Source organism: Meles meles, chromosome 18 (assembly GCF_922984935.1).
Source record: "Meles meles chromosome 18, mMelMel3.1 paternal haplotype, whole genome shotgun sequence".
Classification (NCBI taxonomy): domain Eukaryota; kingdom Metazoa; phylum Chordata; class Mammalia; order Carnivora; family Mustelidae; genus Meles; species Meles meles.
Window position 1 is genome coordinate 44,345,869 of NC_060083.1, and position 25,796 is coordinate 44,371,664.

General features: G+C 45.4%; 1 protein-coding gene across 5 annotated transcripts in view; it reads right to left on the reverse strand.

Annotated features, from left to right (window-relative positions):
• The window catches only part of STAT3 (signal transducer and activator of transcription 3), a 73,208-nt gene that overhangs the window by 19,016 nt on the left and 28,396 nt on the right, over positions 1-25,796 (reverse strand). For all 5 annotated transcript variants that reach the window (XM_045983990.1, XM_045983993.1, XM_045983991.1 and 2 more), the window contains 7 exons: positions 12,833-12,983; positions 11,112-11,256; positions 10,053-10,151; positions 3,872-3,967; positions 3,602-3,683; positions 3,310-3,404; positions 2,981-3,132 (listed from right to left, as the gene is read on the reverse strand). In XM_045983990.1, the coding sequence (XP_045839946.1) occupies positions 2,981-3,132; positions 3,310-3,404; positions 3,602-3,683; positions 3,872-3,967; positions 10,053-10,151; positions 11,112-11,256; positions 12,833-12,960 (797 nt within the window). In that variant the 5' untranslated portion in view covers positions 12,961-12,983. The remainder of the gene's footprint in view (positions 1-2,980; positions 3,133-3,309; positions 3,405-3,601; positions 3,684-3,871; positions 3,968-10,052; positions 10,152-11,111; positions 11,257-12,832; positions 12,984-25,796) is intronic.

Sequence of the window (25,796 nt, forward strand, 5' to 3'; positions counted from 1 at the left end):
GTGTTAAAATTTATCCCCCAAAGAATGGGCGCCTGGGTGGCTCAGTAGTTAAGTGTCTGCCCTTGGCTCAGGTCATGATCCCAGGGTCCTAGGACAAAATCCTGCACTGGGCTCCCTACTCAGCCAGGAGCTTGCTCCTCCATCTCCCCCTGCCCCTCCCCTTGCTCATGTTCTCCGCATGCTTTCTTGCTCTAATAAATAAAATCTTAAAAAACAAAACAAAAACAAAAACAAAAAACAAAACTTACACTCCCAAGAAGCATGAAGAAGTGACAAGCATTCGAACAAGCATTCGGGTTTTTTTTTTGTTTTTCTTTTTTTAAGATTTTATTCATTTATTTGATAGAGAGAGATCACAAGTAGACAGAGAGGCAGGCAGAGAGAGAGAGAGAGAGGGAAGCAGGCTCTCCGCCGAGCAGAGAGCCCGACGTGGGACTCGATCCCAGGATCCCAAGATCACGACCCAAGCCGAAGGCAGTGGCTCAACCCACTGAGCCACCCAGGCGCCCCTTGAACAAGCATTCGAATTACGAAGAACATGAAATATAAAATGTGGCATTCGCTGTCTTCATTCTAACCTGTCCTTGTACCAAAATGTAGGGACAGGGGAAACGCAATTAGACAGTCCCTTCACCATCGCGGGCCTTCGTGACCCCATGCATGACAGGAGTTGAAGCGCATGATTAATAAAGACTAGAAGACCTCAGAGAGAAGGTGTAGATGTGCTGGGGGGTGGGGGTGGAGGGGGCAGGTAGGAACAGGACAGCTGCTGGAATTTCTGGGCTCCCTGACTCTCTTCTGGCACTTACATTCTCCCATTCCCCGAACTTAAGATTTTTGGTTCCCTGATCAGAAAGCACTTAAAGTGGCCTGGGTGGCTCAGTCGGTTAAGTATCTACCTTTGGCTCGGTCCTAATCTCAGGGTCCTGGGATCAAGTCCTACACTGCGCTCCCTGCTGAGCAGGGGGTCTGCTTCTCCCTCTCCCTCTGCCCTTCCCCCCGTCTCCCTCTTTGTCTCTCATAAATAAATAAGATCTTAAAAAAAAAAAATGTGGGACGCCTGGGTGTCTCAGTCAGTTAAACATCTGCCTTCAGCTCAGGTCACGATTCCAGGAACCTGGAACTGAGTCCCATGTTGAGGTCTCTGCTCAGAGGGGAATCCGCTTCTCCCTCTGTCTCTCCCCAGCTCGTGCTCTCTCTCATCCTCTCTCTCTCAAACAAATAAATAAAAATCTCTTAAAAAAACAGAATGTATTTTTTAAAAAGCACTTAAAACTGCTTTTAGTGAATTAACAAAATTCAAGGTTAGTGAGGATATGAACAAGCAGGCTTTCTCATGTAGGGCTGTCCTAAATTTCCAGTTTCATGCTCTACACCTGCTGGGTGTCCTTTTATGTCAAGTTTCTCATAGTTTAAGCTGGTGCATCATGGGCACTGTTGGGCCTTGCACGTCAAGGATGCTCACTAAGGACATGCTCCATGAAGAGCAGGGAAAGAGCAGATAAAGAATGATCCCACTGATATGAAAATGTAGAAATGACTACCATTTTTTCTTTTCAGATTTTTTTTAAAGATTTTGTTTATTTGACAGACAGAGATCACAAGTAGGCAGAGAGGCAGGCAGAGGGTGGGTGGGAAGCAGGCTCCTTGCTGAGCGAGAGCCCGATGTGGGGCTCGATCCCAGGACCCTAAGATCATGACCTGAGCCGAATCAGAAGCTTTAACCCACTGAGCCACCCAGACACCCCTGAATGATTTTTTTTTAAAGATTTTATTTATTTATTTATTTGCCAGAGAGAGCGAGCAAGTGAGAGAGCGCACAAGTAGGCAGAGAGGCAGGCAGAGATGGAGAGAGAGAGGCAGGCTCCCTGCCAAGCAAGGAGCCCAATGCAGGACTCAATCCCAGAACCCTGGGATCACGACCTGAGCCAAAGGCAGCAGCTTAACCGACTGAGCCACCCAGGCGTTCCTGAATGATTGGTTTTTAAAAGACTTTTCTTCTCTTTGTTAATTTTCTGTGTATCAACTTTTTTCCCTTATAAAAAGCATGCATCATTATAAGATTATTAGAATAACTAAAATTCAAACTTTGGTCTGTGCTACATGGTTAAAACCAAAAGCTTTATTCAAATTATTAAATAAAACGGGGGCGCCTGGGTGGCTCAGTCAGCTGGGTGACCGGCTCTTAGTTTCAGCTTAGGTCGTGACCTTTCAGGCGTGGAATTCTGCACTGAGCATGGAGTTGGCTTCGGATTCTCTCTCTCCCCCTCCCTCTTCCTCTGCCCTTCTTTCCATGTGCGTGCTATCTCTCTCTCAAATAAATAAAAACATATTTAAGATATAGCAACATAAACAAAATTTTATTAAAAAATTGTCCAGGGGCGCGCCTTGGTGGCTCAGTCATTAAGCACCTGCCTTTGGCTCAGGTCATGATCCCAGCATCCTGGGATTAAGCCCCACATCAGGTTCCCTGGTCCATAGCAAGCCTGCTTCTCCCTCTCTCCCGCTTCCCCTGCTTGTATTCCCTCTCTCACTGTCTCTCTCTCTGTCAAATAAATAAATAAAATCTTTTAAAAAAAATTGTCCAAATAAAGTAAAACTTTTCAGATTTTAACTCTTAGACTTCACTAGTTTTTTTTTTTTTTTTTAGGATTTTATTTATTTATTTGAGATACAGTATGAGCGCACACAAGCCAGGCGAGGGGTAGATGGAGAGGGAGAGGGAGCAGCAGACCTGCCACCCCCTCAACGGGGCAGGGAGCCCAATGCGGGGCTCGATCCCAGGACCCTGGGATCAGGACCTGAGCCGAAGGCAGATGCTTAACCGACTGAGCCACCCAGATGGGTCCCCAGATGGACCCAGATGAGTCCATCCAAGTCTGCACCTGTGAGATGCAGTCCACTCCTGAGTCTGCAGTTAGGACCGTAATTTTAGCACAGCGTTCTAGAAAGGAAGGAACACTCCTCTGTCATCTTTTACCAGTTTTCAAGGCGATCTAGGCAGATGTTGGGAGGGCCTCCAATGCACGCAATCTGTTGCCGCCTCTTCCAGTCAGCCAGCTCTTCGTCCGTGAGAGTTTTCTGCACATACTCCATTGCGGACAACAGCCCCGCCAACTCACTCACGATGTTCTGATTGGAAACCCAAACAAAGTCAGGAAACATTTCCTCAGACAGTCTCTAACCACACTCCTTAGTCAATTCCAGAGAAGGAACTCTTTAGAAACCAGGCGAGTTCTGCCAGGAAGTGTCGTGACCGCCCAGGTCGGGGGGGATGGTGCAGGCAGGGAAGGTGGTCTGAGCTCTTACCCGTCGCATCTGGTCCAGCGCCGTGAGCATCTGCTCCAGCTGCTGCATCTTCTGCCTGGTCACTGACTGGTTGTTTCCATTCAGATCCTGCATGTCTGCGGATGAAGGAAAAACCCCCTTGACTCGATGGAATACTTGTGTCCTTAACCCTCCCGGAAGCACCAGAGCCCCTCTGTGCACCACCTCCACCCTGGCCACCGAGTCTGAGCAGGGGCCGGATGCACGAGTCCCAGGACTCAGGTAACAGACGCACTTTCTCCAGCAGATTTTAACGTCTCTAACTGTCACTTGCCTCCTTGACTCTTGAGGGTTTTGTAGTTGAAATCAAAGTCATCCTGGAGATTCTCGACCACTTTCATTTTCTGTTCTAGATCCTGTTTAAAACCAACACACAAAACACACCAAAACAAAACAAAAAGGCAGAAGTGAACAAGAGTTTCCTGGGAAGAGGGAAAGGAAAGTTTCTGAGAATTAAAATGAAGCCAAAACCTCAAACAAGACACACGCAGGACCCACAGGCAATGTCCCCCAGGAAAGGCTCCCTGCCCACGACCTGCTTCACCTGCACTCGCTTCCGAACGTCTTGTAGGTGCTGCTCTAGCATCTGCTGCTTCTCTGTCACCACGGCGGCCGTGGGGTGGTTGGCCTGGCCCCCTTGCTGCCAGAAAAGGAGATCAACACACACGTGAGCACAGGAACTACGGGGAGCTGTCCAGTGCCATCCCACTCACCACCCTTCCTGTTGGCTGAGGTGCTGCTGCTACTGGGAGGGGAAGGGAAACAGGCCGCAAGCTGGCGCCATCAGCAAAGTTTGCTCCGCGTCCTTGCCTTGACCTTGGGCCAACTCTAAAGCCACTCTCTGTTGGACTAGGGGACCACATGTTGAGCTAAGACATGGTCCCTACCTTCAAAAACCTCATTCTAAGTTAAGTATGTTAAAAAAAAAAAAAATTCAGAACCCGGGTGCCTGGGTGGTTCAGTTGGTTAAGTGTCTGCCTTCAGCTCAGGTCATGATCCCAGGGTCCTGGGACTGAGCCCCCTGTTGGGCTCCCTGCTCAGTGGGAAACCGACTTTTCCCTCTCCTGCTGCCCCTTGCCTTGGCTCGTGCTCTCACGTGCTCTCTCTTGAATGAATAAAAAAAAACCTTAAAAAAAATTCAGAACAATTATGACAGCAGGTCTTGGGTGCCCATTTAGTGTAGGTGGTATCCGACACATTTTGGTGGCGTAATAAAAAACCACGGACCGTGGCTCAGTGGGTTAAAGCCTCTGCCTTCGGCTTGGGTCATGATCCCAGGGTCCAGGGATCGAGCCCCGCATCAGGCTCTCTGCTCGGCAAGGAGCCTGCTTCCCCTTCTCTCTCTGCCTGTCTCTCTGCCTACTTGTATCTCTGTCTGACTTGTGATCTCTGTCTGTGAAATGGATAAATAAAATCTTAAGAAAACAAAAACGAAAAACAAAAAACCACCGTCCCAGAGGAGAAATGCGTTATTGAGAGACTACCTCACGGGACGTACCCTGAAAAGGTCAAAAAGCACATGAAACGTGAAAGTAGTAGGATATCTGGGGCACGTGGCTGCCTTAGCTGGAGGAGCTTGTGGCTCTTGACCTCAGGGTCATGGTTTCGAGCCCCACGCTGGGTACAGAGATTACTTAAAATGAGTAAATCAATAAAAACTTTTTTAAAAAAGGAATAAGATACCTGACCCCCAAAAAAGACCACATAAGGGTGCCTGGGTGGCTCAGTCCATTAAGCAACCATCTCTTGATTTCAGCTCAGGTCATGATCTCCGGGTCGTGGGATCGAGCCCCATGTTAGGGTCTGTGCTCAATGGGGAATGTGCTAGAGATTCTCTCCCTCTATCTCTGTCCCTCCCCCTGCTTAAGTGCTTGCTCTCTCTTGCTCTCAAATAAATCTTTTTTATTTTTTAAAGATTTTATTTATTTATTTGAGGGCAAGAGAGAGAACACAAGTAAGGAGGAGGGGCAGAAAGAGAAGGAGAAGCAGACTTCCCGCTGAACAAGGAGCCTGACATGGGGCTTGATCCAGGACCCTGGGATCATGACCAGGGCCAAAATCAACACTTAACCCAATGAGCTGTCCAAATGTCCCTAAATGAATCTTAAAAGAAAAAAAGAAAAAAAAGCTGCAGTGATCAAGACAGTACATACTGGTACGGGACTGAGGAAAGACATCATAGTGCTAGTTTTCCAAACTAGAAAATCTCTGTCTCAAAGACAGATTTCACACAGAGTCACCAAATCCTCCTGGCTCTGGGCTCCATAATCTCACAAACAGATCTCTAGTTCCACTGGCTCAGCTCAAGCTCCAACTACTGATCTCTTTGCCTCTAGTCTCTCATTTCCAATGTGTCCTCTGTACTGCTACCAGGCGTCTCCAAAGTAGACCCAAACATGCCAGTCATACAGGGACCTTCTCTCCCCCTTTCCAAAAGTCCCCATCCAAGCCCACAGAACATCGACTTCCCTGAGTTCAGGGAGGGCAACCCCTCTTTATTCTCTTCACAGTGGGAGTGACTCATCTGATTGGTGAGGTTAAGAGAAAGACTGCACGCACAGATCTTCGAAGAACCCAGCACTTTAGCTGGTGCCTCTCTCTTCCACCTCTGCCTTCCTGGGGCACACACAAGGTAGGAGCGAGGGCCTGGTTTTTAGAAGCCATTCTAGAGGCCTCTCACTCTGTGTTCAGTGGGTCCATACGGATGGTAGGGGATATACTGTCCTGCAAACCACCCCTAGTTCTAACACAGGGGCAGGCATCAGAAATCCCCAACGGTTACCTACCCAAACCACATTTTCCAGTCTTGTTTTATCAACAATACAGCTGACAGTTTACTGTTTTGGACTGCCGTGTCTATTTCTAAATTGGTGCTGCATTTAAAGGGAAACAGATATGGTTCATTGCCATGCACAGAAGCCCACCTGCAGGACCAGCGTAAAACCTGCCGGCTCCCTCTGCTTCCAGGTATAGACATACATCTCCACCCAGCACATACCAATGCAATCTGATGACGAGGGAAGCTGACGCTGCCTGTGTTTCAGTCACCCCAAACTACCCACGCTTCCCCACACACAGCATGCTCCCCACACACCTCGGCTCAGGCTGGCATGCGCTTCCGCCCAAGGACACCTGAACTCCTTCACCTTCAAACTCAGTGCAACTGTCTGCTCTCCTTTAACACCTTATTCAACTTCTGTAGGCAAAATTACTCACATCTTCCTCTATGTTTCTCTTGCTTTGAGTGTTTGTATACCTATCATCCCAACTAGACTGAGAGCCCTGCGTGGAGGGGCTCACATCTACTCGTCTTCCTAGTTCCTGGTGCTCTACCCATAAAAGACACTTAAGAACATGCCAGATGATGTAAAAAGAGAAAATAACAGGAAGGCCTGCATTAAGGCATCAAGTATCCAATATGTAGTTCTAGGTCAAGGGTGGCAAACTTTGCCTTGTAAAGGCTGTGGTACCTATTTTTGGCTTTCTGGGTCATCCAGTCTCTGCGGTAAAGACTCAGCTCTGTCCCCAAAGCACGAAAGCAACCAGAGACAACGTGTATATATACGGGTGTGGCTATGTTCCCCAAAATTTCATTTACAAAAACAGGCATGGCAGGTCGGACTGAGGCCACGGGCACTGTTTGCCAACCCTGGATCTGTAAGATTGGGAACATCCGCAGGGAACCCACTGTTCCCTTGCCTTTTGTGATAAATTTGGGAGCCTCTACCCATATTGGCTTAAATTGAGTATTTTTATCTTATGGGACAGGATGAACACATACATAAAGGTTCTCCACAACAGAGAACTCCAGTGATGCAAGGGGGAGTGCCTCTTTGCAAGCTGGGCTGTCTCTGGTGTCTCAAACAGTGAGTGTTACCAGTTCCCCCTCATGCATATCTGAGCACATTAGTGCTCTGCTCTGGGTTCCTCAGTGGGTTCTCCTTTCTTACGGTAGTGGTGACCGCCACGATGATGACCAGGATTGTGACAGAGATAGCGGAGAGCAGTTCATGTTTACTTTGCATGTATGTCAGGCTCTAAGCACTCACAGGCACGAGTTAATGTAATTCTATGAAGTGAGGTACGATGACCATTCCCGTGGAGGCATATGCCCACAGCCTGAGGTTATCCAGCAAGGGGCAGAGCTATGAGGCTCAAACCCAGGCAGCCTGGCCCTTGAACCCTTGTGATAAACTGCTCTTCCAAAGCCCAGCTGCTGGGCATGACTGACTAAAGAGATGTTCACAATATGGCCCTTGACCTTTCCTTATCCAACCAGATGTGGAATTTTCCACAGCTCCTCCCAGCAATACATGCGTTCATGTTTCCCTGTCTGAACACGATCTTCTCTCTGCCTGGAGTGCTCTCTCCTCATCAGCCTGGTGTACTTGTCATCAGCCTTAAGTCTTGGCTCAAACACAATCTCTCTCTCTCTCTGTGATACTTTCCCCAACTCCCTCAGTTAGACTTAGATGTCCTTTTTTTTCTGTTCCTGCTACATTTTTGTCTTGTAAGAGAAAAAAGTGTACACTTCTGTTCACAGCAGCATTATTCACAATAGCCAAAAGGCAGATACCATCCAAGTGTCCCTCAACAGATGAATGCGTAAACAAAATGTGGTCTATATACAGCGGAACATCATTCAGCTTCTGAAAGGCAGCAAATTCTGAGATGTGTTACAAGGATAACAGTAAGGCATTATGGTAAGGAAAGTGACCCAGGCACAAAAATACAGGGTAGGAGTCCACTTCTATGAGGTCCCAAATTCACAGAGACAGAAAGGAAAGTGGTGGTTGCCAGGGGCTGAGGTGAGATGGGAACAAAGAACTGTTGTTTCCTGGGTCTAGACTTTAGTTAAGATGAAAAGAGTTCTGGAGATGGCTGCACAACGATGTAACTGAACTCCAACACTATGAAGTGTACACTTGAAAATACATCAGATGAGGGCTTGGGTGGTTCCGTCGGTTAAGCGTCGGCCTTTGGGTCAGGTCATGATCCCAGGGTCCTGGGATGGAGCCCTTCAGCAGGGAGACTGCTTCTTTCCTCCCTCTGCCCAACTCTCCCTCTCCCCCGACTCATTCTTTCTCTCAAATAAATAAATAAAATCTTTAAAAAAAAAAAAAAGATTCAGATTGTAAATTTCATGTTGTGTGTATTTTAGCACAAATCTTTTTTTAAAGAAAGGGGGCCAGGGATGCCTGTCTGGCTCAGTCACTGTCTGACTTTGGCGCAGATCAGGAACCCAGGGTCCTGGGATCAAGCCCCGCATCCAGCTCCCTGCTCAGTGGGAAGCCTGCTGCTCCCTCTCCAGCTCCCCCTGCTTGTGCTCCCTCTCTCACTATCTCTCTTGCTGTCAAATAAATAAATAAAATCTTTAAAAGTAAATAAATAGTAAAAAATGGGGTCAGGGAAGAAAAAAAAAGTCTCTGATTATAGTAAAGAAAAGAAAACCCTCTCAGAGAAAGTAAAAAAAAAAAGCCTCCTATAACCAACCACTGTGATGAGTCAATATATAACCTTCCAGTCATTTTATCATATATACCAATAATACACGCATATTATATACAAATGTTTTTACTATTATGAATCAGATTTTTTCTTTCCTGACATTTTCTAACAGGTTATTGTTGCTATTACATAACTACATAAGATTCTTAAAATACTTACCTTGAACGCAGTCATCTTTCTAAACTCTTGTTAACGCCAATGGCTTTTTTTTTTTAATTATTTCTCTTGGATCTTACAAGAAGACCTATCTATCTATAAATAATAACAATTTTGTCTCCAGCTTTCCAACATTTTTACATAATGTAATATTAAATGAAAAAGGCAAGACACAGAGAAGTAAACGCATTTAAAAAGGCGAAAGATTTATGCGATCTGAAGAGAAACCAGAGTGTAAACACATTTAAATAGAGTGTGTGTGTTGTGTGTGTGCGCGTGCACGCGCGCATGTGTTTATTTTCTATAGTTTGTATGAGCCTGGAGAAAGGTACTGAAGGATATACACCAGACTATTCACATTGGTCTCCTGGGAAGAGATAATAAAGAGAGGGATGGACATTTCATATTTTTGTAAAACTTTCTTCCTTAGGGTGCCAGGGTGGCTCAGTTGGTTGAGCGACTACCTTCTGCTCAGGTCATGATCCTTCAGCCCAGGGATCGAGTCCCGCATCAAGTTCCTGGCTCCATGGGAAGTCTGCTTCTCCCTCTGAGCTCCCTTCTTATGCTTTCTCACTCTCTCCCTCTCTCTCTCTCAAATAAATAAAATCTTGAAAAAAAAAAACCTTTCTTCCTTATACTATTGTGTCAAATTTTAATTTTTTTTCAAAAAGACAGTGCATTATGTACTCAAGAAAAAAAAAATTCTTTCCATTGTTCATAAGAAAAACCCCATGTGGGGCCCTGGGTGGCTCAGTTGGTTAAGCCTCTGCCTTCAACTCAGGTCATGATCCCAGGGTCCTGGGATCAAGCCCCGCATCGGGCTCTCTGCTCAGCGGGGAGCCTGTTTCCCCCTCTCTCTCTGCCTGTCTCTGTGCCTACTTATGATCTCTGTCTGTCAAATAAATAAATAAAATCTTAAAGAAAAAAAGAAAAACCCCATGCATCCACTTTTCCCATGGAGGTCGTTGCACACTGTTATGACTGTGTAAGAGGGAGCCCATCTCTGCACACAAGAAGGGAAGCACGTCTTCAATGGTGCTTTGTTTCTTCCCACGTCTCACCTGGGCTGCAGTGGCTGCAGTCTGAAGCAGGCGGGACTCTTCCCACAGGCACCGGGCCACGATTCGGGCAATCTCCATTGGCTTCTCCAGATATCTGCTCTATAAGGGGGAGAGAAAGAATGAAAAGTAGCAGTAGTCCAAGGAGCTGTGGACCCAGAATATTACACTTACTACATGAAACAATAAAATGAGGGCCTCAGAGCCTGGCTGCCACCAGTGGGAGATGAAGGGGAGAACAGAAAAAAGATTGTCACAGTGAGCTGTCCTTCTGTGACAGAAGGCATACCAGTCTGAGTCTTTGGAAAATATGTTATCCTGGTCTCCTATGGAGGTGACAGACCTTGTCCAAGAGTATCTGATTACAGTCAAACATTTAACATTTAAAAATAAATCATCTGGGGTGTATGGGTGGCTCAGTCAGTTGGGAATCTGACTCTTGACTTCGGCTCAGGTCATGATCTCAGTGTCATGATATCAGTCTAGAGTGGGGCTCGCCCTGGGTGTGGAGCCTGCTTAAGATTCTTTCTGCCTGGGGTGCCTGGGTGGCTCAGTGGGTTAAAGCCTCTGCCTTTGGCTCAGGTCATGGTCTCAGACTCCTGGGATCCAGCCCCACATCGGGCTCTCTGCTCAGCAGGAGGCCTGCTTCCTCCTCTCTCTCTCTGCCTGCCTCTCTGCCTGCTTGTGATCTCTGTCTATTAAATAAATAAATAAAAATATCTTAAAAAAAAAAAAGATTCTTTCTGCCTCCTTCTGCCCCTTCCACCCCTTCCTTTAAAAAAAAAAAGTCATTTTCCTATGAAACCACTAGTTCTGATCATGTTATTAAGATATACTAATGCAAGATGATTACTGTAACAACTGGGTCTCCAGCGGACAAAAGAAGTGTATTTCAGATAATGATGCCCAAGGGTGGGTATACAGAGGTTTGAGGAAGGGCTAGTAATTTCTCCTTTGATTTAAAGTACAAGATAGAGTCTCATTCCTAGGCAAACGAGGAAAGAAATGCTTCTTGGACAGAAAGCTAACAGCCTACTCTGCAGGGTCAGGTTCGCACCCCACCTGAAGGAACTGCTTAATTCTCCGCAGATTGTGCTGATAGAGAACATTTGACTCCTGCAGGAAACGGCTGTATTGCTGGTCAATCTCACCCAGGAGATTATGAAACACCAAAGTCGCATGTGATTCCTTGCTGGCCGCATATGCCCTAGGAAAAGGAAGAAGGATACAGAACGATTCTGAAACCAACATACACCTGCATATACATACACACACACACACACACACACACACCATAAGCGTGCATGCGCGCATGCGGAAAAATCACCATCAAGGTGCGACAAAAACAAGACAAACTTGATACTTTAACTCACTCCTCACTTTAGATTCACCTTGCTCAGCAGCAAGAAATATCATGAATTCAATGATTATTAACAATTATTCCAGACACTATTAGCCATTGCCATAGTCTATACTTATAAAATACTCAAGTGGGGGCGCCTGGGTGGCTTAGTTGGCTGAGCAGCTGCCTTTGGCTCAGGTCATGGTCCCAGAGTCCTGGAATCAAGCCCTGCATCGGGCTCCTTGCTCAGCGGGGAGCCTGCTTCTCTCTCTCCCTCTGCCTGCTGCTCTGCCTACTTGTGCTCTCACTCTGACAAATAAATAAATTTTTTAAGAACCCCAAAAAATAAAATACTCAAGTGAAGTGGACAGATAAGCTGTTTTGCTTTTTTAAATTCTCACTCAGTCACCTCTGTGGTCAGATTACTAGTAACAAATAAGCAAACCCAAGTTGGGATGGCCCGTCTCCATCATCTCTGACTCACCTCCCTGGCCCCTCACCAAATTCTAGAAAAACTAGGTCATAGTCCTGAATTAAATGAAAATTAATAGGTAGATCTGAACACGTTAACATGAAGGAAAAAAGGGGTGCTTGCAATGGCTCAGTCGGTTAAGCATCCAACTCTTGGTCGGCTGGGGTCATGATCCCAGCATCATGGAGCCTGCTTGAGATTCTCTCTGTCAGGATGCCTGCCTGGGTGGCTCAGTTGGTTAAGCGGATAACTTCGCTCGGGTCATGATCCCGGGGTCCTGGGATCGAGTCCCGCATCGGACTCCTTGCTCGGCAGGGAGCCTGCTTTTCTCTCTGCCTCTGCCTGTCTGGGGGCTCTCTATCTCTCTCTCTGACAAATAAATAAATAAAATCTTAAAAAAAAAAAAAGATTTTCTCTGTCCCTCTCCCTCTGCCCTTTCCCCTACTCTCTCTCTAAAAAAGAAGAGGGAAAAAATTAAGGAAACAGTCCTTGGAATTCTGGGCCATCATCTCTATGAATGAATCTGTTTCTCTTAACTCTGTGTCTCCTTCCTTTAATTAAAGGGGAATCAGAATTACATACCCCCCCCAAAAAAAAGAATTACATACCCAAATCTCTACCCATGGGAGAACTCTCCTTGAGATAAAATATATTTGTAGCACATCCCTGGAGTGTCAGAACACACAGAGGCTCTCGCCAAGGAGATGAGATCCAAATCAGCCTTTGAAATGTCTACCACCAAGCAGGCTGCTGTCCCAGGTGCCAAGAGACAGCTGCCTGCACACACTTCTAACATAGAACACGTTTTGCAAGACCGAGAGTCTGTCTTTATCTCCTGATCGCTTTCACCCCATCACCTATACCCTTAAGTTTTTTGATGAAATAGCACAGAGTTAAGCTAGAACAGGTTAGGTCTCTTGACTCAAACCCAAACCAGACACTCTGGAGAGTTTCTCAGGAAGGACTTACCAATCCTGACTCTCGATCCAAGCGGCCAGAAACTGCCGCAGCTCCATCGGGAAGCTGTCGCTATACAGCTGATGAAGCTGCTCCAGGTACCGCGTGTCGAGCTGCTGTAGCTGATTCCATTGGGCCATCCTGTGGCAATCAGGGGTCCCAACTGTAAACCAAAGTGTCCACAGGGTCACTGCAAGCCTTAGGAGGAGCAAACCACCTAGAAACACCCCATCTACCCAACACAAGCGTCTGGTCTGTGATTAGGGATAAAAGATGCTTTGCATAGGATCCTCTTTGTTTCTCCCAGTTTACAGTAATACAGACATGTCCCCAGTCTCTGCCTCTGGAAGCATATCACAGCTTTTCCTGTACTGGGATGCCAATGTGGGTATGGCATCAGCCAAGTTCCGGAATCTGTTATCTAGCAGACGTATGTGAAGTTGAAAAATAACTTTCAGATTTCCACCTCCTCGTCTATAAAACAGAGATCATCATTCCCACCTCTCATGGCTGTTGAGATAATTTTGAAGAAGTTAGTGAAGTACATAGCATGTCAGCTCCTTTCTTTCCACCCTACCCCTCTCTTCTAAGGGGGTGCACTGGAGGGTATAGACAACAAGCCTAAAGTCAGACCGAAAAGTGGGGGAATGTGGCTGTTTAGGGAAAACAAAGCTAATTCTAAGAATACAGGTTTTAAAGTATAAGCAAGGACCTGCCTGAGATTCTCCAAATCAATGAAAAGTAATTTTGTTTTTAAAAAAGTTCTCAGTTAACACAGGCAGCAACCTCTTCCACCTCAGCGGCAGCAACTTCTTCCTAGGAACATCGCAAAGGCAAGGGAAGCAAGGGCAAAAATGAACTATTGGCATTTCATCAAGATCAAAAGCTTTTGCACAGCAAAGGAAACAGTTAACAAAACCAAAAGACAACTGACAGAATGGGAGAAGATATTTGCAAACGACATATCAGATAAAGGGCTAGTATCCAAAATCTATAAGGAACTTAGCAAACTCAACACCCAAAGAACAAACAATCCAATCAAGAAATGGGCAGAACACATGAACAGACATTTCTGCAAAGATGACATCCAGATGGCCAACAGACACATGAAAAAGTGCTCCACATCACTCGGCATCAGGGAAATACAAATCAAAACCACAATGAGATAATCACCTCACACCAGTCAGAATGGCTAAAGTTAACAAGTCAGGAAATGACAGATGCTGGTGAGGATGTGGAGAAAGGGGAACCCTCCTCCACTGTTGGTGGGAATGCAAGCTGGTGCAACCCCTCTGGAAAACAGCATGGAAGTTCCTCAAAAAGTTGAAAATAGGGGCGCCTGGGTGGCTCAGTGGTTTAAGCTGCTGCCTTCAGCTCAGGTCATGGTCTCGGGGTCCTGGGATCGAGTCCCGCATCGGGCTCTCTGCTTGGCAGGGAGCCTGCTTCCTCCTCTCTCTCTCTCTCTGCCTGCCTCTCTCCCTACTTGTGATCTCTATCTGTCAAATAAATAAATAAAATCTTTAAAAAAAAAAAAAAGTTGAAAATAGAGCTACCCTATGACCCAGCAACTGCACTACTGGGTATTTACCTGAAAGATACAAACGTAGTGATCCGAAGGGGCACTTGCACCCTAATTTACAGCAGCAATGTCCACAATAGCCAAACTATGAAAAGTACCTAGATGTCCATCAACAGATGAATGGATAAAGAAGATGTGGATTACACACACACACACACACACACACACACACACACACACACAAATGGAATACTATGCAGCCATCAAAAAATGAAATCTTGCCATTTGCGACGACGTGGATGCTACTAGAGGGTATTATGCTTAGCAAAATAAGTCAATCAGAGAAAGACAACGATCATATGATCTCCCTGATATGAGAAAGTGGAGATGCAACCTGGGGGGTTTGGGGGGTGGGAAAAGAATAAATGAAACAAGACGGGATCCGGAGGGAGACAAACGGTAAGAGACCCTTAATCTCACAAAACAAACTAAGGGTTGCAGGGGGAGGAGGGTAGGGAGAGGGAGGTGGGGTTATGGACACTGGGGAGGGTATGTGCTATGGTAAGTACTGTGAAGAGTGTAAACCTGGCGATTCACAGACCTGTACCCCTGGGGCTAATAATACATTATATGTTTATTAAAAATTTTAAAAATTATAAAAAAAAAAAAGTTCTCAGTTGAGAGGCGCCTGGGTGGCTCAGTCGGTTAAGCGTCTGCCTTCAGCTCTGGTCATGATCCCAGGGTCCTGGGATGGAGCCCCGCATCAGGCTCCCTGCTCAGCGGGGAACCTGCTTCTCCCTCTGTCCCTCCCCCTGCTCATGAGGACCCTCTCTCTCAAACAAATAAATAAATAAATAAATTTTTTAAAAGAAGAAAAAGTTCAATAAAGCAAAGAAATGGGAATGTCAGAATGAGGTAATTGCCCCCATCAGGCCAATATGTTTCCATCAATAAACTGAACCTTCTGACAACACCAGAGGTGGTGCTTGGCATTGATTTAATTTTTTTTAAACAATGTCTTCCTTCCCCTTAGGCACCTCCCAAACATTTTCAGCTGCCACACCTTTGCTGTTGCCCCTGTCCTCACTACCCCCAAGACCAACCTGCCACAGGACAGATGCTACCTGGGCCATGGTACATGTATACTAAGCATTGACTGGAACGAGAGCGGTAGCTGAGGCATTATAACCACGGTGGGCATCACCCTCGATAAGAAATGAAAGGCCAGGACGTCGGGGTGGCTCAGTGGGTTGGGCGTCTGCCTTCAGCTTGAGTCATGATCCCAGGGTCCTGGGATCAAAGCCCCACATCAGGTTCTCTGCTCTGAGAGGAGCCTGCTTCCCCCTCTCTCTGTCTGCCTCTCTGTCTGCCTCTCTGCCTGCTTGTAATCTCTGTCAAATAAATAAATAAAATCTTAAAAAAAAAAATAAATGAAGTACACTCTCTACCTGCAATGTGGGGACTGAATTCACAACCCCAAGATCAAGAGTCACATGTTCCACCAACTGAGCCGGCCAGGGGCCCCTAGACACCTACTTTTTATAATAAAGTCCAATGTTATAAGTTAATTTAAAAAACAGACTAATTACTTAATTGCTTAACTTGGATACAAATGCATAGCCATCACAATCTATTACCTAACGTTCCATGTTAGAACCATAAAGCAACATCCCACTATACCTGCTCAACTGGACATAAACATTGGGTCACACACAAATATACACATTTTCAGCAAACCATTAAAAAAGTACAAGTTGTTGAAAATTGTCTAGTTCATTTCTAGGTCCGTAACTCAGAGGTGTTTTCTGTTGTTGTAGTTTTGGCTTAGGGGTGGGGGGGACAACACAAAGGGGATAGTAAGTAGTACAATAATTTTGTCATTTATTAAACCACAAACCAGTTACTAGTTTGTTTGTTTGTTTTTTCCATAAAAGTAAAGCACCAGGGGCGCCTGGGTGGCTCAGTGGTTTAAGACTCTGCCTTCCGCTCAGGTCATGATCCCAGCATCGTAGGATCGGGCCCCACATCAGGCTCTCTGCTCAGCAGGAAGCCTGCTTCCCCCTCTCTCTCTGCCTGCCTCTCTGCCTACTTGTGATCTCTCTCTGTCAAATAAATAAATAAATAAAATCTTTAAAAAAAAAAAGAGTTTAAAAAAAAAGTAAGGCACCAAAATGACTGACATTATGCTTTACTTCTTAGTCTAATCACTGTAGGTAACACTTTAATAGCTATACTTTTTTTCAAAAATCACTGCAAGTTAAAGCCAAAAGCAGACAGCATTCTCAAGGAGAAGATGAGCAAAGAGCCTTACAGTGATGATTTTCTTACAGGCCACTTAGCTACAAACCATATTTAACCAACAACAGCCACAAGGCAATCAGCCCAATGTTCTTCATAAAAACTGTATATCCTTAAGAGATCACTAGCCAAACTGTCTAGGAAAACCATTGCCAACTAGTTTGTGGCCACTGTTTTACCAGAAAAAGTTTTATGAGAGCCTACCTTATTTCACAATCTCAATTGTTTTTTTCAAATGACAAGTTAATCTAAAGAACTCCACTTAAGTTCTCACTAAAGTATTTATCTACAAAATAATGCAAAGCCTGTGATCTAATAACCATTTTCACCGACCCACAGGACACAGAAAGTGATCTGCACAATCTGAATGCCAAGTGCCATTCTGGGTGCAGAGAGAAATGAGTTCATTCCACAGAGAGACTGGCTTAGGGCATGATGTAGGGCTTAATTCTCTCCAGAGGTGAGTGCTAAGTGTACGTTAGCAGATAGCAGATGGGAGCATATAAAGGGAATATTAAATCTGATCCTGTTTTCTACAACTTCAGAGAAAAGAAAAATAAAAATGAAACAGCAAGTCACCAGAGACTTTCCGGACTTTTCAAAACAGGAATTTCTCAACCCCTTGGGGATAACTTACCAACAAGTCATAACTCAAACAGCTATTGTCTGATGAGGAACTTATTACTGTAAAGATCAGTAAAGTTTGTCCAAAGTCGCAGTTTTCATTTATATATTACATTCTAAGGAAACCAAGAGACGTGTCAAGAAACATAAATCAGGACCCCTTACAAAAAGGATTCATTACATCATTTCATAAAACTTCGTTTTAAATTAAGATTTGTAAATCACATCCACGCACTAATGGATTTGTGGTAGAGTGAGGGGCCAAAGTGAGGAGAGAGACGAAACCCCAGCGCATATAATCCAGAACAGAAAGTGATCTAAGATAATTTCTGTTCCACCTTGTCACAAGATTCTTTTGGGTGTTAGCCACACTTTGTATTAGAAGTACCTATATTATAAACAGAGCGAAGCCGTATCTTATCCATTGCCTCTACTAAGCCCCTTTTGCTTCAGGAAAGGCCCAGTGACTAAGGCAAACAAAGAAGTAACAGAAATACCCTTGCACTAATTTCTATAGAAATTAGTCCTTTTAAGAAGCTATTGTTTTTTTAAGATTTTATTTATTTATTTGACAAAGAGAGAGAGAAAGCACACAAAAGGGGGAAAGGCAGAGGGAGAGGGAGTAGATTCCCCACTGAGCTGGGAGCCTGACTTAGGGCTTGATCCCAGGACCCTCCGATCATGACCTGAGCCAAGGGCACATGCTTAACCAACTGAGCTATTCAGGTGCCGGGAAGATTTTTTTTAAAGATTTATTTATTTGAGAGAGTGTGTGGCGGGGGGAGGACAGAGGGAGAGACTCATCAAGCAGACTCCCCACAGAGCTCAGAGTGTGAGGTGGACTGATCCCAGGACCCATGAGATTATGACCTGAGTGGAAAGCAAGAGTCAGACCCTTAACCAACTGAGTCACCCAGGCACCCCTTTAAGAAGATATTTTTAGGGGCACCTGGGTGGCTCAGTCAGTTAAATGTCTACCTTCAGCTCAGGTCATGATCTTAGGGTCCTGGGATCGGGGCCCCTAGTTGGGCTTCCTGCTCAGTGGGGAGTCTGCTTCTCCCTCTGCCCTCTGCCCCTCCCCTCTGCTCGCACATGCACTCTCTGTCTAATAAATAAAAAATTTTTTAAAAAGCATAATATATAGCAAACACTTTTCTATGAAAAGGTATTTTTGTTCAGAGCCCTCAAAACAACTATCTCATTTCTATTAGTGTTTTCAGTCTAATCCTACTAATCTCCAGGGCCACAAAATTATTTAGACTTGTAAGCTCCAATTTGTTTATCCTCCCCATACCACTTCTAAAATAATCTGAGGTAGCTGCAAACTCCATAAAGTAAATTAGGGAGAAGAAAAATTATTAAACTAAAATGCAATTAATGCTAGACCAAGACACTCAACCTGCATGAAATTTTCCTTGTGGGACAAAAGGTGTAATGAACAGCAGGCAGCCCATATTTAAATACTGTATTTTTAACAATTTAACCATGGATAATATTTTTTAAAGATCCAGGACCCAGAGATCATGACCTAAGCTGAAGGCCGACACTTAACCAACTAAGCCACCCGGCACCCGGGCACCTCTAACCATTGATAATTTAACCATTCGTAATTACCTTAGACATTAAGACTCTGTAATTTCAAATCAGAAAAAGATAATTCAAAATAAGTACGCCTGGGGGAGACTGAGCAGCTCAGATGTTAAGCCTATGACTCTTGCTTTTGGCTCAGGTCATGATCTCAGGGTTGTGAGATCAAGCCCCATGTGTGAGATCACACCCAGTGTGGAGTCTCCTTAAAATTCTCTCTTCCCCCCTAAGCACACACACTCTCTCCCTCTCTCTTTTTAAAGTACGCTTGTATAGTAAACATATAATTTTATTGCTTACAAATCCAAATAGTACTTTTAGTTTAAGTCCAGGAGTTTGCCTTTGTAATACGAAGTTTATATATAAATCTACTTTTCGTTTCCTAAGAAGAGAAAATATTAACAGTTGGGCACCCAATCCAACTATATTATTGTAATATTCAAATATATTTAATTACAAATAATAGGATTTGCTTTGAAGTCAGAAACCAATTCTTCATTGTAAAAATGGATATTGAGATACAAAGGAACATTAATTCTAGTGCCCTACTAATGTGGCAAAACTGAATATATGGACAAAGTACTAAACTACTGGGGTGTAGAGTTCAGAGAAGTGAGGGAAAGGAAAGGATGGTTTTTTCAAGATTTTATTTATTTTCTTGGAGAGAAAGAGTGTGAGTGAGAGAGAGAACAAGAGCAGGGGGGAGAGGGAGAAGCAGACTCCCCACTGAACACAGAGCCTGATATGGGCCTCGTTCCCAGGACCCTGAGATCGTGACCTGAGCCAAAGGCAGACACTTACCTGACTGAGCCGCCCAGGTACCCCGAGAAAGGGCAGTTTCCAATGGCACTCTGAAACATTCAAAAAAATGATGTAATCTTGGGGCACCTGTGTGGCTCAGTTGGTTACGCATCCCACTCTTGATTTCAGTTCAGGTCACGATCTCACGATTGTGGGGCTAAGCCCTGAGTTGGGCTCCTGGCTCAGTGCCTCTGCCCCTCCTGCTCGTGCTTGCATGCTCGTGCTCTTTCTCTCTCTCTCAAAATAAATAAATAAAATTTTAAAAAAACCAATGTATTCTCCATACTTGATTTGGCACAGGCACCATATCTGATCACAAATATTTCAGATTAAAGGAACAACAATATAAACATAATTGCTTCTAAAATGAAAGTAACACAAGTAAACGTGCTTTTGTCGATTACTAAGTGTGCAGTTTATGGTTAAAGCTGTTTGAGAACAGGTCTGAGCTCTAGATAAAAACCACAGAACAGACCAAATTGGTGCATCACATGGCCTCCCCATTTTGTGACACTTCCACTCCCCCGACCAGACAAGCTCCACTGAGGCAGGGTGATGTGATGCCAAGGACACGGGACAGACTGTCCCATAGGATGGGCCTGGGTCCAAACGCTGCCTGCCATTTATTAGCTATTTCTTTTAAGGGTATTAATTGACTTCACTAAAATGGGCAAGTATCACTCTTTTGAAAGACTGCCGTAAAAGTTAAAAAAAAAATAATAATGGATATACAGCATCTCTCATAGGTGGTGCTGGGTACCTAGTGGAGCTGAATGGTTCCTCCCTCCCACAGCATTCCTTCCACTGGTACTTCTTAGCTACATCTATCTCCTCAATGCCCAGGAAACAGATTAATTCATCAGATTAACCATGTTAAATGATGAAGTCAGCTCTCTCTGCCATGCAAAATGCATGCATTTGAATGAGTCTTTGTATTCTCTCCCGGGGGAGGGAGTTTGTAATGCTGTGATTTTTTTTTTTTTTTTAGTTTATTTTTTTCAGCGTAACAGTATTGTTTTTGCACCACACCCAGTGCTTCATGCAATACGTGCCCTCCCTATTACCCACCACCTGGTTCCCCCAACCTCCCACCCCCCGCCCCTTCAAAACCCTCAGGTTCTTTTTCAGAGTCCATAGTCTATCATGGTTCACCTCCCCTAATGCTGTGATTTAGTGTATGTGTCTAAGGGGAAGAGAGAACAACAGGAGGGCTCCCTCCATACACAGTTCACCTAAAGATAGCTCCAAGTGCTAGAAAGACTAAAGGTAAAAACACTGGAAGAGGGGCGCCTGGGTGGCTCAGTGGGTTGAAGCCTCTGCCTTCAGCTCAGGTCATGATCTGGGATCAAACCCACATCAGGCTCTCTGATCAGCGGGGAGCCTGCTTCCTCCTCTCTCTCTCTCTGCCTGCCTCTCTGCCTACTTGTGATCTCTGTCTGTCAAATAAATAAATAAAATCTTAAAAAAAAACAAACACTAAATGATAACCAAATGAAAGAAGAAGACAAAAAGAATGAACCTTGGTTTAAGAACAGGCCAAATAACTAATGATTATCACTAATGTTTATACAGCACTTCACTATGTTCTAGGCACTGTTCTTTTTTTTTTTTTTTTTTTTTTTTTAAAGATTTTATTTATTTATTTGACAGAGAGAGAGATCACAAGTAGGCAGAGAGGCAGGCAGAGAGAGAGGAGGAAGCAGTCTCCCTGCAGAGCAGAGAGCCCGATGCGGGGCTCGATCCCAGGACCCTGAGATCATGACCTGAGCCGAAGGCAGCGGCTTAATCCACTGAGCCACCCAGGCGCCCCTAGGCACTGTTCTAAACACTTGACATATTTCAGTTACTTATTTCATCCTCACAACAACCCTATGAGATAAATACATTTTTAACCCCGTTTTACAGAGGAGGAAACTAAGTACAAAATTTTAAGTGATTCACCCAGACTCATCAGATAGTAACATCATGGAGCTCGAATTCTAACCCAGTCTGTTTTCAGAATTCCTGCTCTTACCCATTAGGCTAGAGGGGGAGTTTTCATTGATTTTTAAGTAACACATGAGTCAATCATGACATCAAGCCAATGTGATCATATGGGTTTTTGGTTTTTTGTTTTTGTTTTTGTTTTTGAAGGAAGCTCTCTGCCCAACATGGGGCTTGAATTCACGACCCCAAGATTAGGAGTCACACGCTCTACCAACTGAGTCAGGGATCCCAATCTTACGTCATTTTCAACAGCCACATACAGTGTCTGAATTAAAGCTATTCATCCCGCTGTAACGAGGCTCACATCTACCATGAATCTCTAAATGTATCATAATTTAAATGGCGTGACTAAAAAACAAACATATTCAGGGAAGGGTAACCAGGGTGTGAAGAGTCTGAGAACTTGAACATTTTGCCCAGCAAGGCGGCTTGGGGAACAGGAAGTGTGGTTAGGAGAGGGGAAGATAATTACAGAGGAGCAGCTCTTCAAAGATGGGGAGATCTGTACATGCAAGGGCGAAACACTCCAGAATCAATCTGCTTCCCTGCAAGACCGACCCCTGTTCTGCCCTCTGGAGCACTCCCTCTGCATCCACAGGTACCCATCCCGGCTGCAGTTCTTTTTTCTTTGAAGGGAGAGATGCCTGGGAAATCAAACCAGATTTATTAAATCAGAACTGCCGAGGGACGGACCCATGTTTTGATATTTAAAATCTCCCCGGACAATGCTAACTGTGTGGCCAGACTGAGGACCCTGGAATGAGAGCAGAGATCAGGATCTGGGTGGTCAGGATGATGTGAGGGGCTTTCAGAAGCCAGAGGCTGCTCCTTACTCCTGATGTATTGAATAATGATCTCCAGGGACAGGGTCCGGGCAGGTTTAACGAAGCCCCGATGTAAGCCATACTGAGAAACATAAATGCCTTCCCGGGGGGTTATAAGGAAGTCTGAAGAGTGTTCAGCAGGCTGGGGACAATCTGATTTACATTTAAGATCCCTCAGGCAGCAATAATTGAGGTGAGATCTGGCAGTGACCGGAAGCTGTTGCAAGGTGGACATCTTCCAGAAATAAAGAGGGAGCTGTTATGGGGCTTGGTGACTGTGTGAAGGGCAAATGGGACTTAAGACAAAGGGAGGAGGAGGGAACAACCTCCCAGGCTCCTGTTGTGTTTGGTGTTCAAACGGAGGTTCAGTGTTCACTAAGAAACGTCCCAGGATTACCTCCGACACTGGGAGACCCCAGGCTGGATGGCCGCAGAAACTGTTCTATCTGTAAACTAAGATCGGGCTCCATTCCCTCAAGACATTAAGGTTGCTGCGACCCAAGGAAAAATGCTGCAGCGGAAGGAATACACGGATATTTAACAACAAGGATCTGGGGCTTGCACACCAACTACCAGTCAGCCTCTGTGCCTCAGTTTCCCCACCCGTGATAAAGGGCAGAAAACAGGACTCACCTCGTAGGGTCACTTAAGAACTGAATGAGCCAAAGTAGACAAAGGACTTAAGATGCCCAAGCAGGCAGGCAGGACGTGTTTCTAAGTGTCATTACTGCAACTGAGGGCCTGGTGAGCCCCGCCTTTCTTGCCTCAGCTGGTACTGGCCTCCTGGCTGAACGCCCAGCACTCACCCTGCTCTTCTTCCAGCTGCTCAAAACACCAAGGCCTCCCTCTCGGGGTCCTCCTTCTATCACCATTCCCTGCCCAGCGCTGAGCACCAGGACTCCATAACCGGGACCTGCAACCACTTGGCCCGATGCCAGCTCCGCGAGGTCAGGAAGAGCCTTGCTTAGTGCTGCGCCGCACTGTGTTCTCCTCCTCATCCACCCCTGCCCCAAGCATCCAGCACGGTGCCCCGCTCACAACAGGGAGTCCAAAAACATGTACTGAATGAATTAACTGCTGGGCTATTTTACCACTCTAACTGAATCAGCCAGACGAGGACACCACATCTGGGAAGAATTACTCGGAGGAACAGACCAACTGACCAAACCTTTCAGTTCTGCTGTCGGAAAAATTCAAGAATGGTCCCTCAGGGACCTTTCAGTAAGAGTAAAATCTCAGACAGCATTCCCCAAGCAGAAAAGCGTACACTACCTTCTCACTGTCCAATCCCAAATCTCTACCCCTGGCCAAGGCTCTGTGACTCCTCGGCCAATTCTGCCACCTCCCTCCTCTCTCCAGCCTCAAGATGACTCTCAGGTCTGTTTATCTCCTCCCCCCCCACCCCGGCCCCAAACCCCAGCCTTTGGTCCTTTCTTGCAGAGATGTTCTTGCCTGAAGTGTTTCTCCCCTTGGTGGCACTTATGTCCCTTTGCTGTCCCCATTGGAAAGGCACCTCTGGCACAGCCTCTGCTTTAATGACGAACCTCCACAGCACTTAGACATGAGTCATGGCAATTCTGATTCCTTTTCCATGTGAGGAGTTCCCTGGCAGCCCTCATGGCTCCTTCTGAGTTAGAGCTTCCGACTGGATGTTAGAGGATGCCAAATGAACACTGCCTTTAGTTTCCTTTCCTCACCTTTGCACACAGACATAAACACCAGCTCCCACTGCAGAAGTGTCTACTGATGGCCACAATACTGAAAAGCAGGACATGAATATGATAAACTGCACCCAAGGGAACAAAATCAACTCTAGCCTGCATGGCTGCTTATCCAGACTTTTTTTCCGGAGAGAAGCAAAGCATTCTTCCAACGTATAAATGCTGAGGGCTTCACCCTCGCAGGAATCAGAGGTAGGCTGCCAACTTTTTTTTTTTTTAAGATTTTTATTTATTTATTTGAGAGAGAGTGTGTGTGTACACCGAGGGAGAGGGAGAAGCAGACTCCTTACTGAGCAGGGTGCCCGATGGCAGGGCTCGATCCCAGGACCCCAAGACCATGACCTGAGCCAAAGGCAGATGCTACTGAGTCACCCAGGCACCCCAGGCTGCCAACTTTTTAAAACAGAAGGAATATAGCCCTTGAGAAACAACTGTAGATTGGGCAAGCGAACATCATGTCAAAATTTCCAGGCTTGAGGGCAACTGAAGGGAGAAGGGCAAGTTGCTGGTAGAAGCCTGCACATATTGTATCCTTGGACAAAACCCAAGTAAGAGTCAAAAAAGCACCCACTGATCTGGAATGCCAGTAAGTTACTAATATCTTCAAAGATAGGAAAACTGAAATAAACCAGCAAAAGGGAATTTAAAATTCTTTTTTGGGGGGGGGCTTAAATTTCTAAATCTCAGTTATCACAGACCCATAATATAGCTCACCACTTATTAGAGATAAGCAAGTACCTTTTCCCAAGTTTATTCAAGTCACTTCCCTAAAAGAGATTATCAAAGTAATCCTGGTCACTTAGCATGCAGCAACGCACAAGGGGGGCTGAGAACACACAGCCGTGTTTCCTGTGTCGGAACTCCTTCCTCCAAAGAAACCGTGGTTTGGGGGCAGAACCTTAAATTCAAAGGGCACTGCCGGTGGTTACAGAGCATGGCCCCAATTTCTTTAATACTCTTCCAGTTGAGACAAGAGGTCTTTGTCTCCTCCCCTTCAATCTGGCTAAGGCCATGACTGTTCCAACCAACTGGGTTAAGACAGAAGGGTCGATATGCAACTTCAAGGCTTCCGCCTGATTCTCTTGGCAGGCTCATTCCCCAGAACCCAGCCAGCACCCTGTTTGTGAAGCCCAGAGGCACAAGGGTCCACGTGGAGGCACTTGGTCTGCAGTCCCTGCTGAGATCAGCCTTTGACTCATCCCAGCCCAGGCATCAAATATGTGAGGGAAGCAGCTCCAGAAGACAATTGCCCCAGATGATCCCGTCGTCCCAGTCCTGTGCGACAAAGGCAGCCACCCCTGCTATGCCGATCACGTGTTCTGCCCCTAGCATCTCTGAGCATACCAATATGGTTGTTGCCTTGTGCCCCTGAATCTGAGGGGTTTATTCCATTTGGTACTAGAACACCATTTTTACTAAATAGTGATAGAATACCGTCTTCACATACAGTCTAACTTCCACGAGAAAAGAATTTGCAGTTTTAAAGGAAAAGGCTTTGCTGTTAAAACTATTTGATTTTTTTGAAAATTTTTTAAAAATTTATTTGAGAGAGAGAGAGAAGCAGAGGGAGAGGCAGAAGCAGGTTCCCTGCCAAGATCCCAGGACCCCGGGGATCA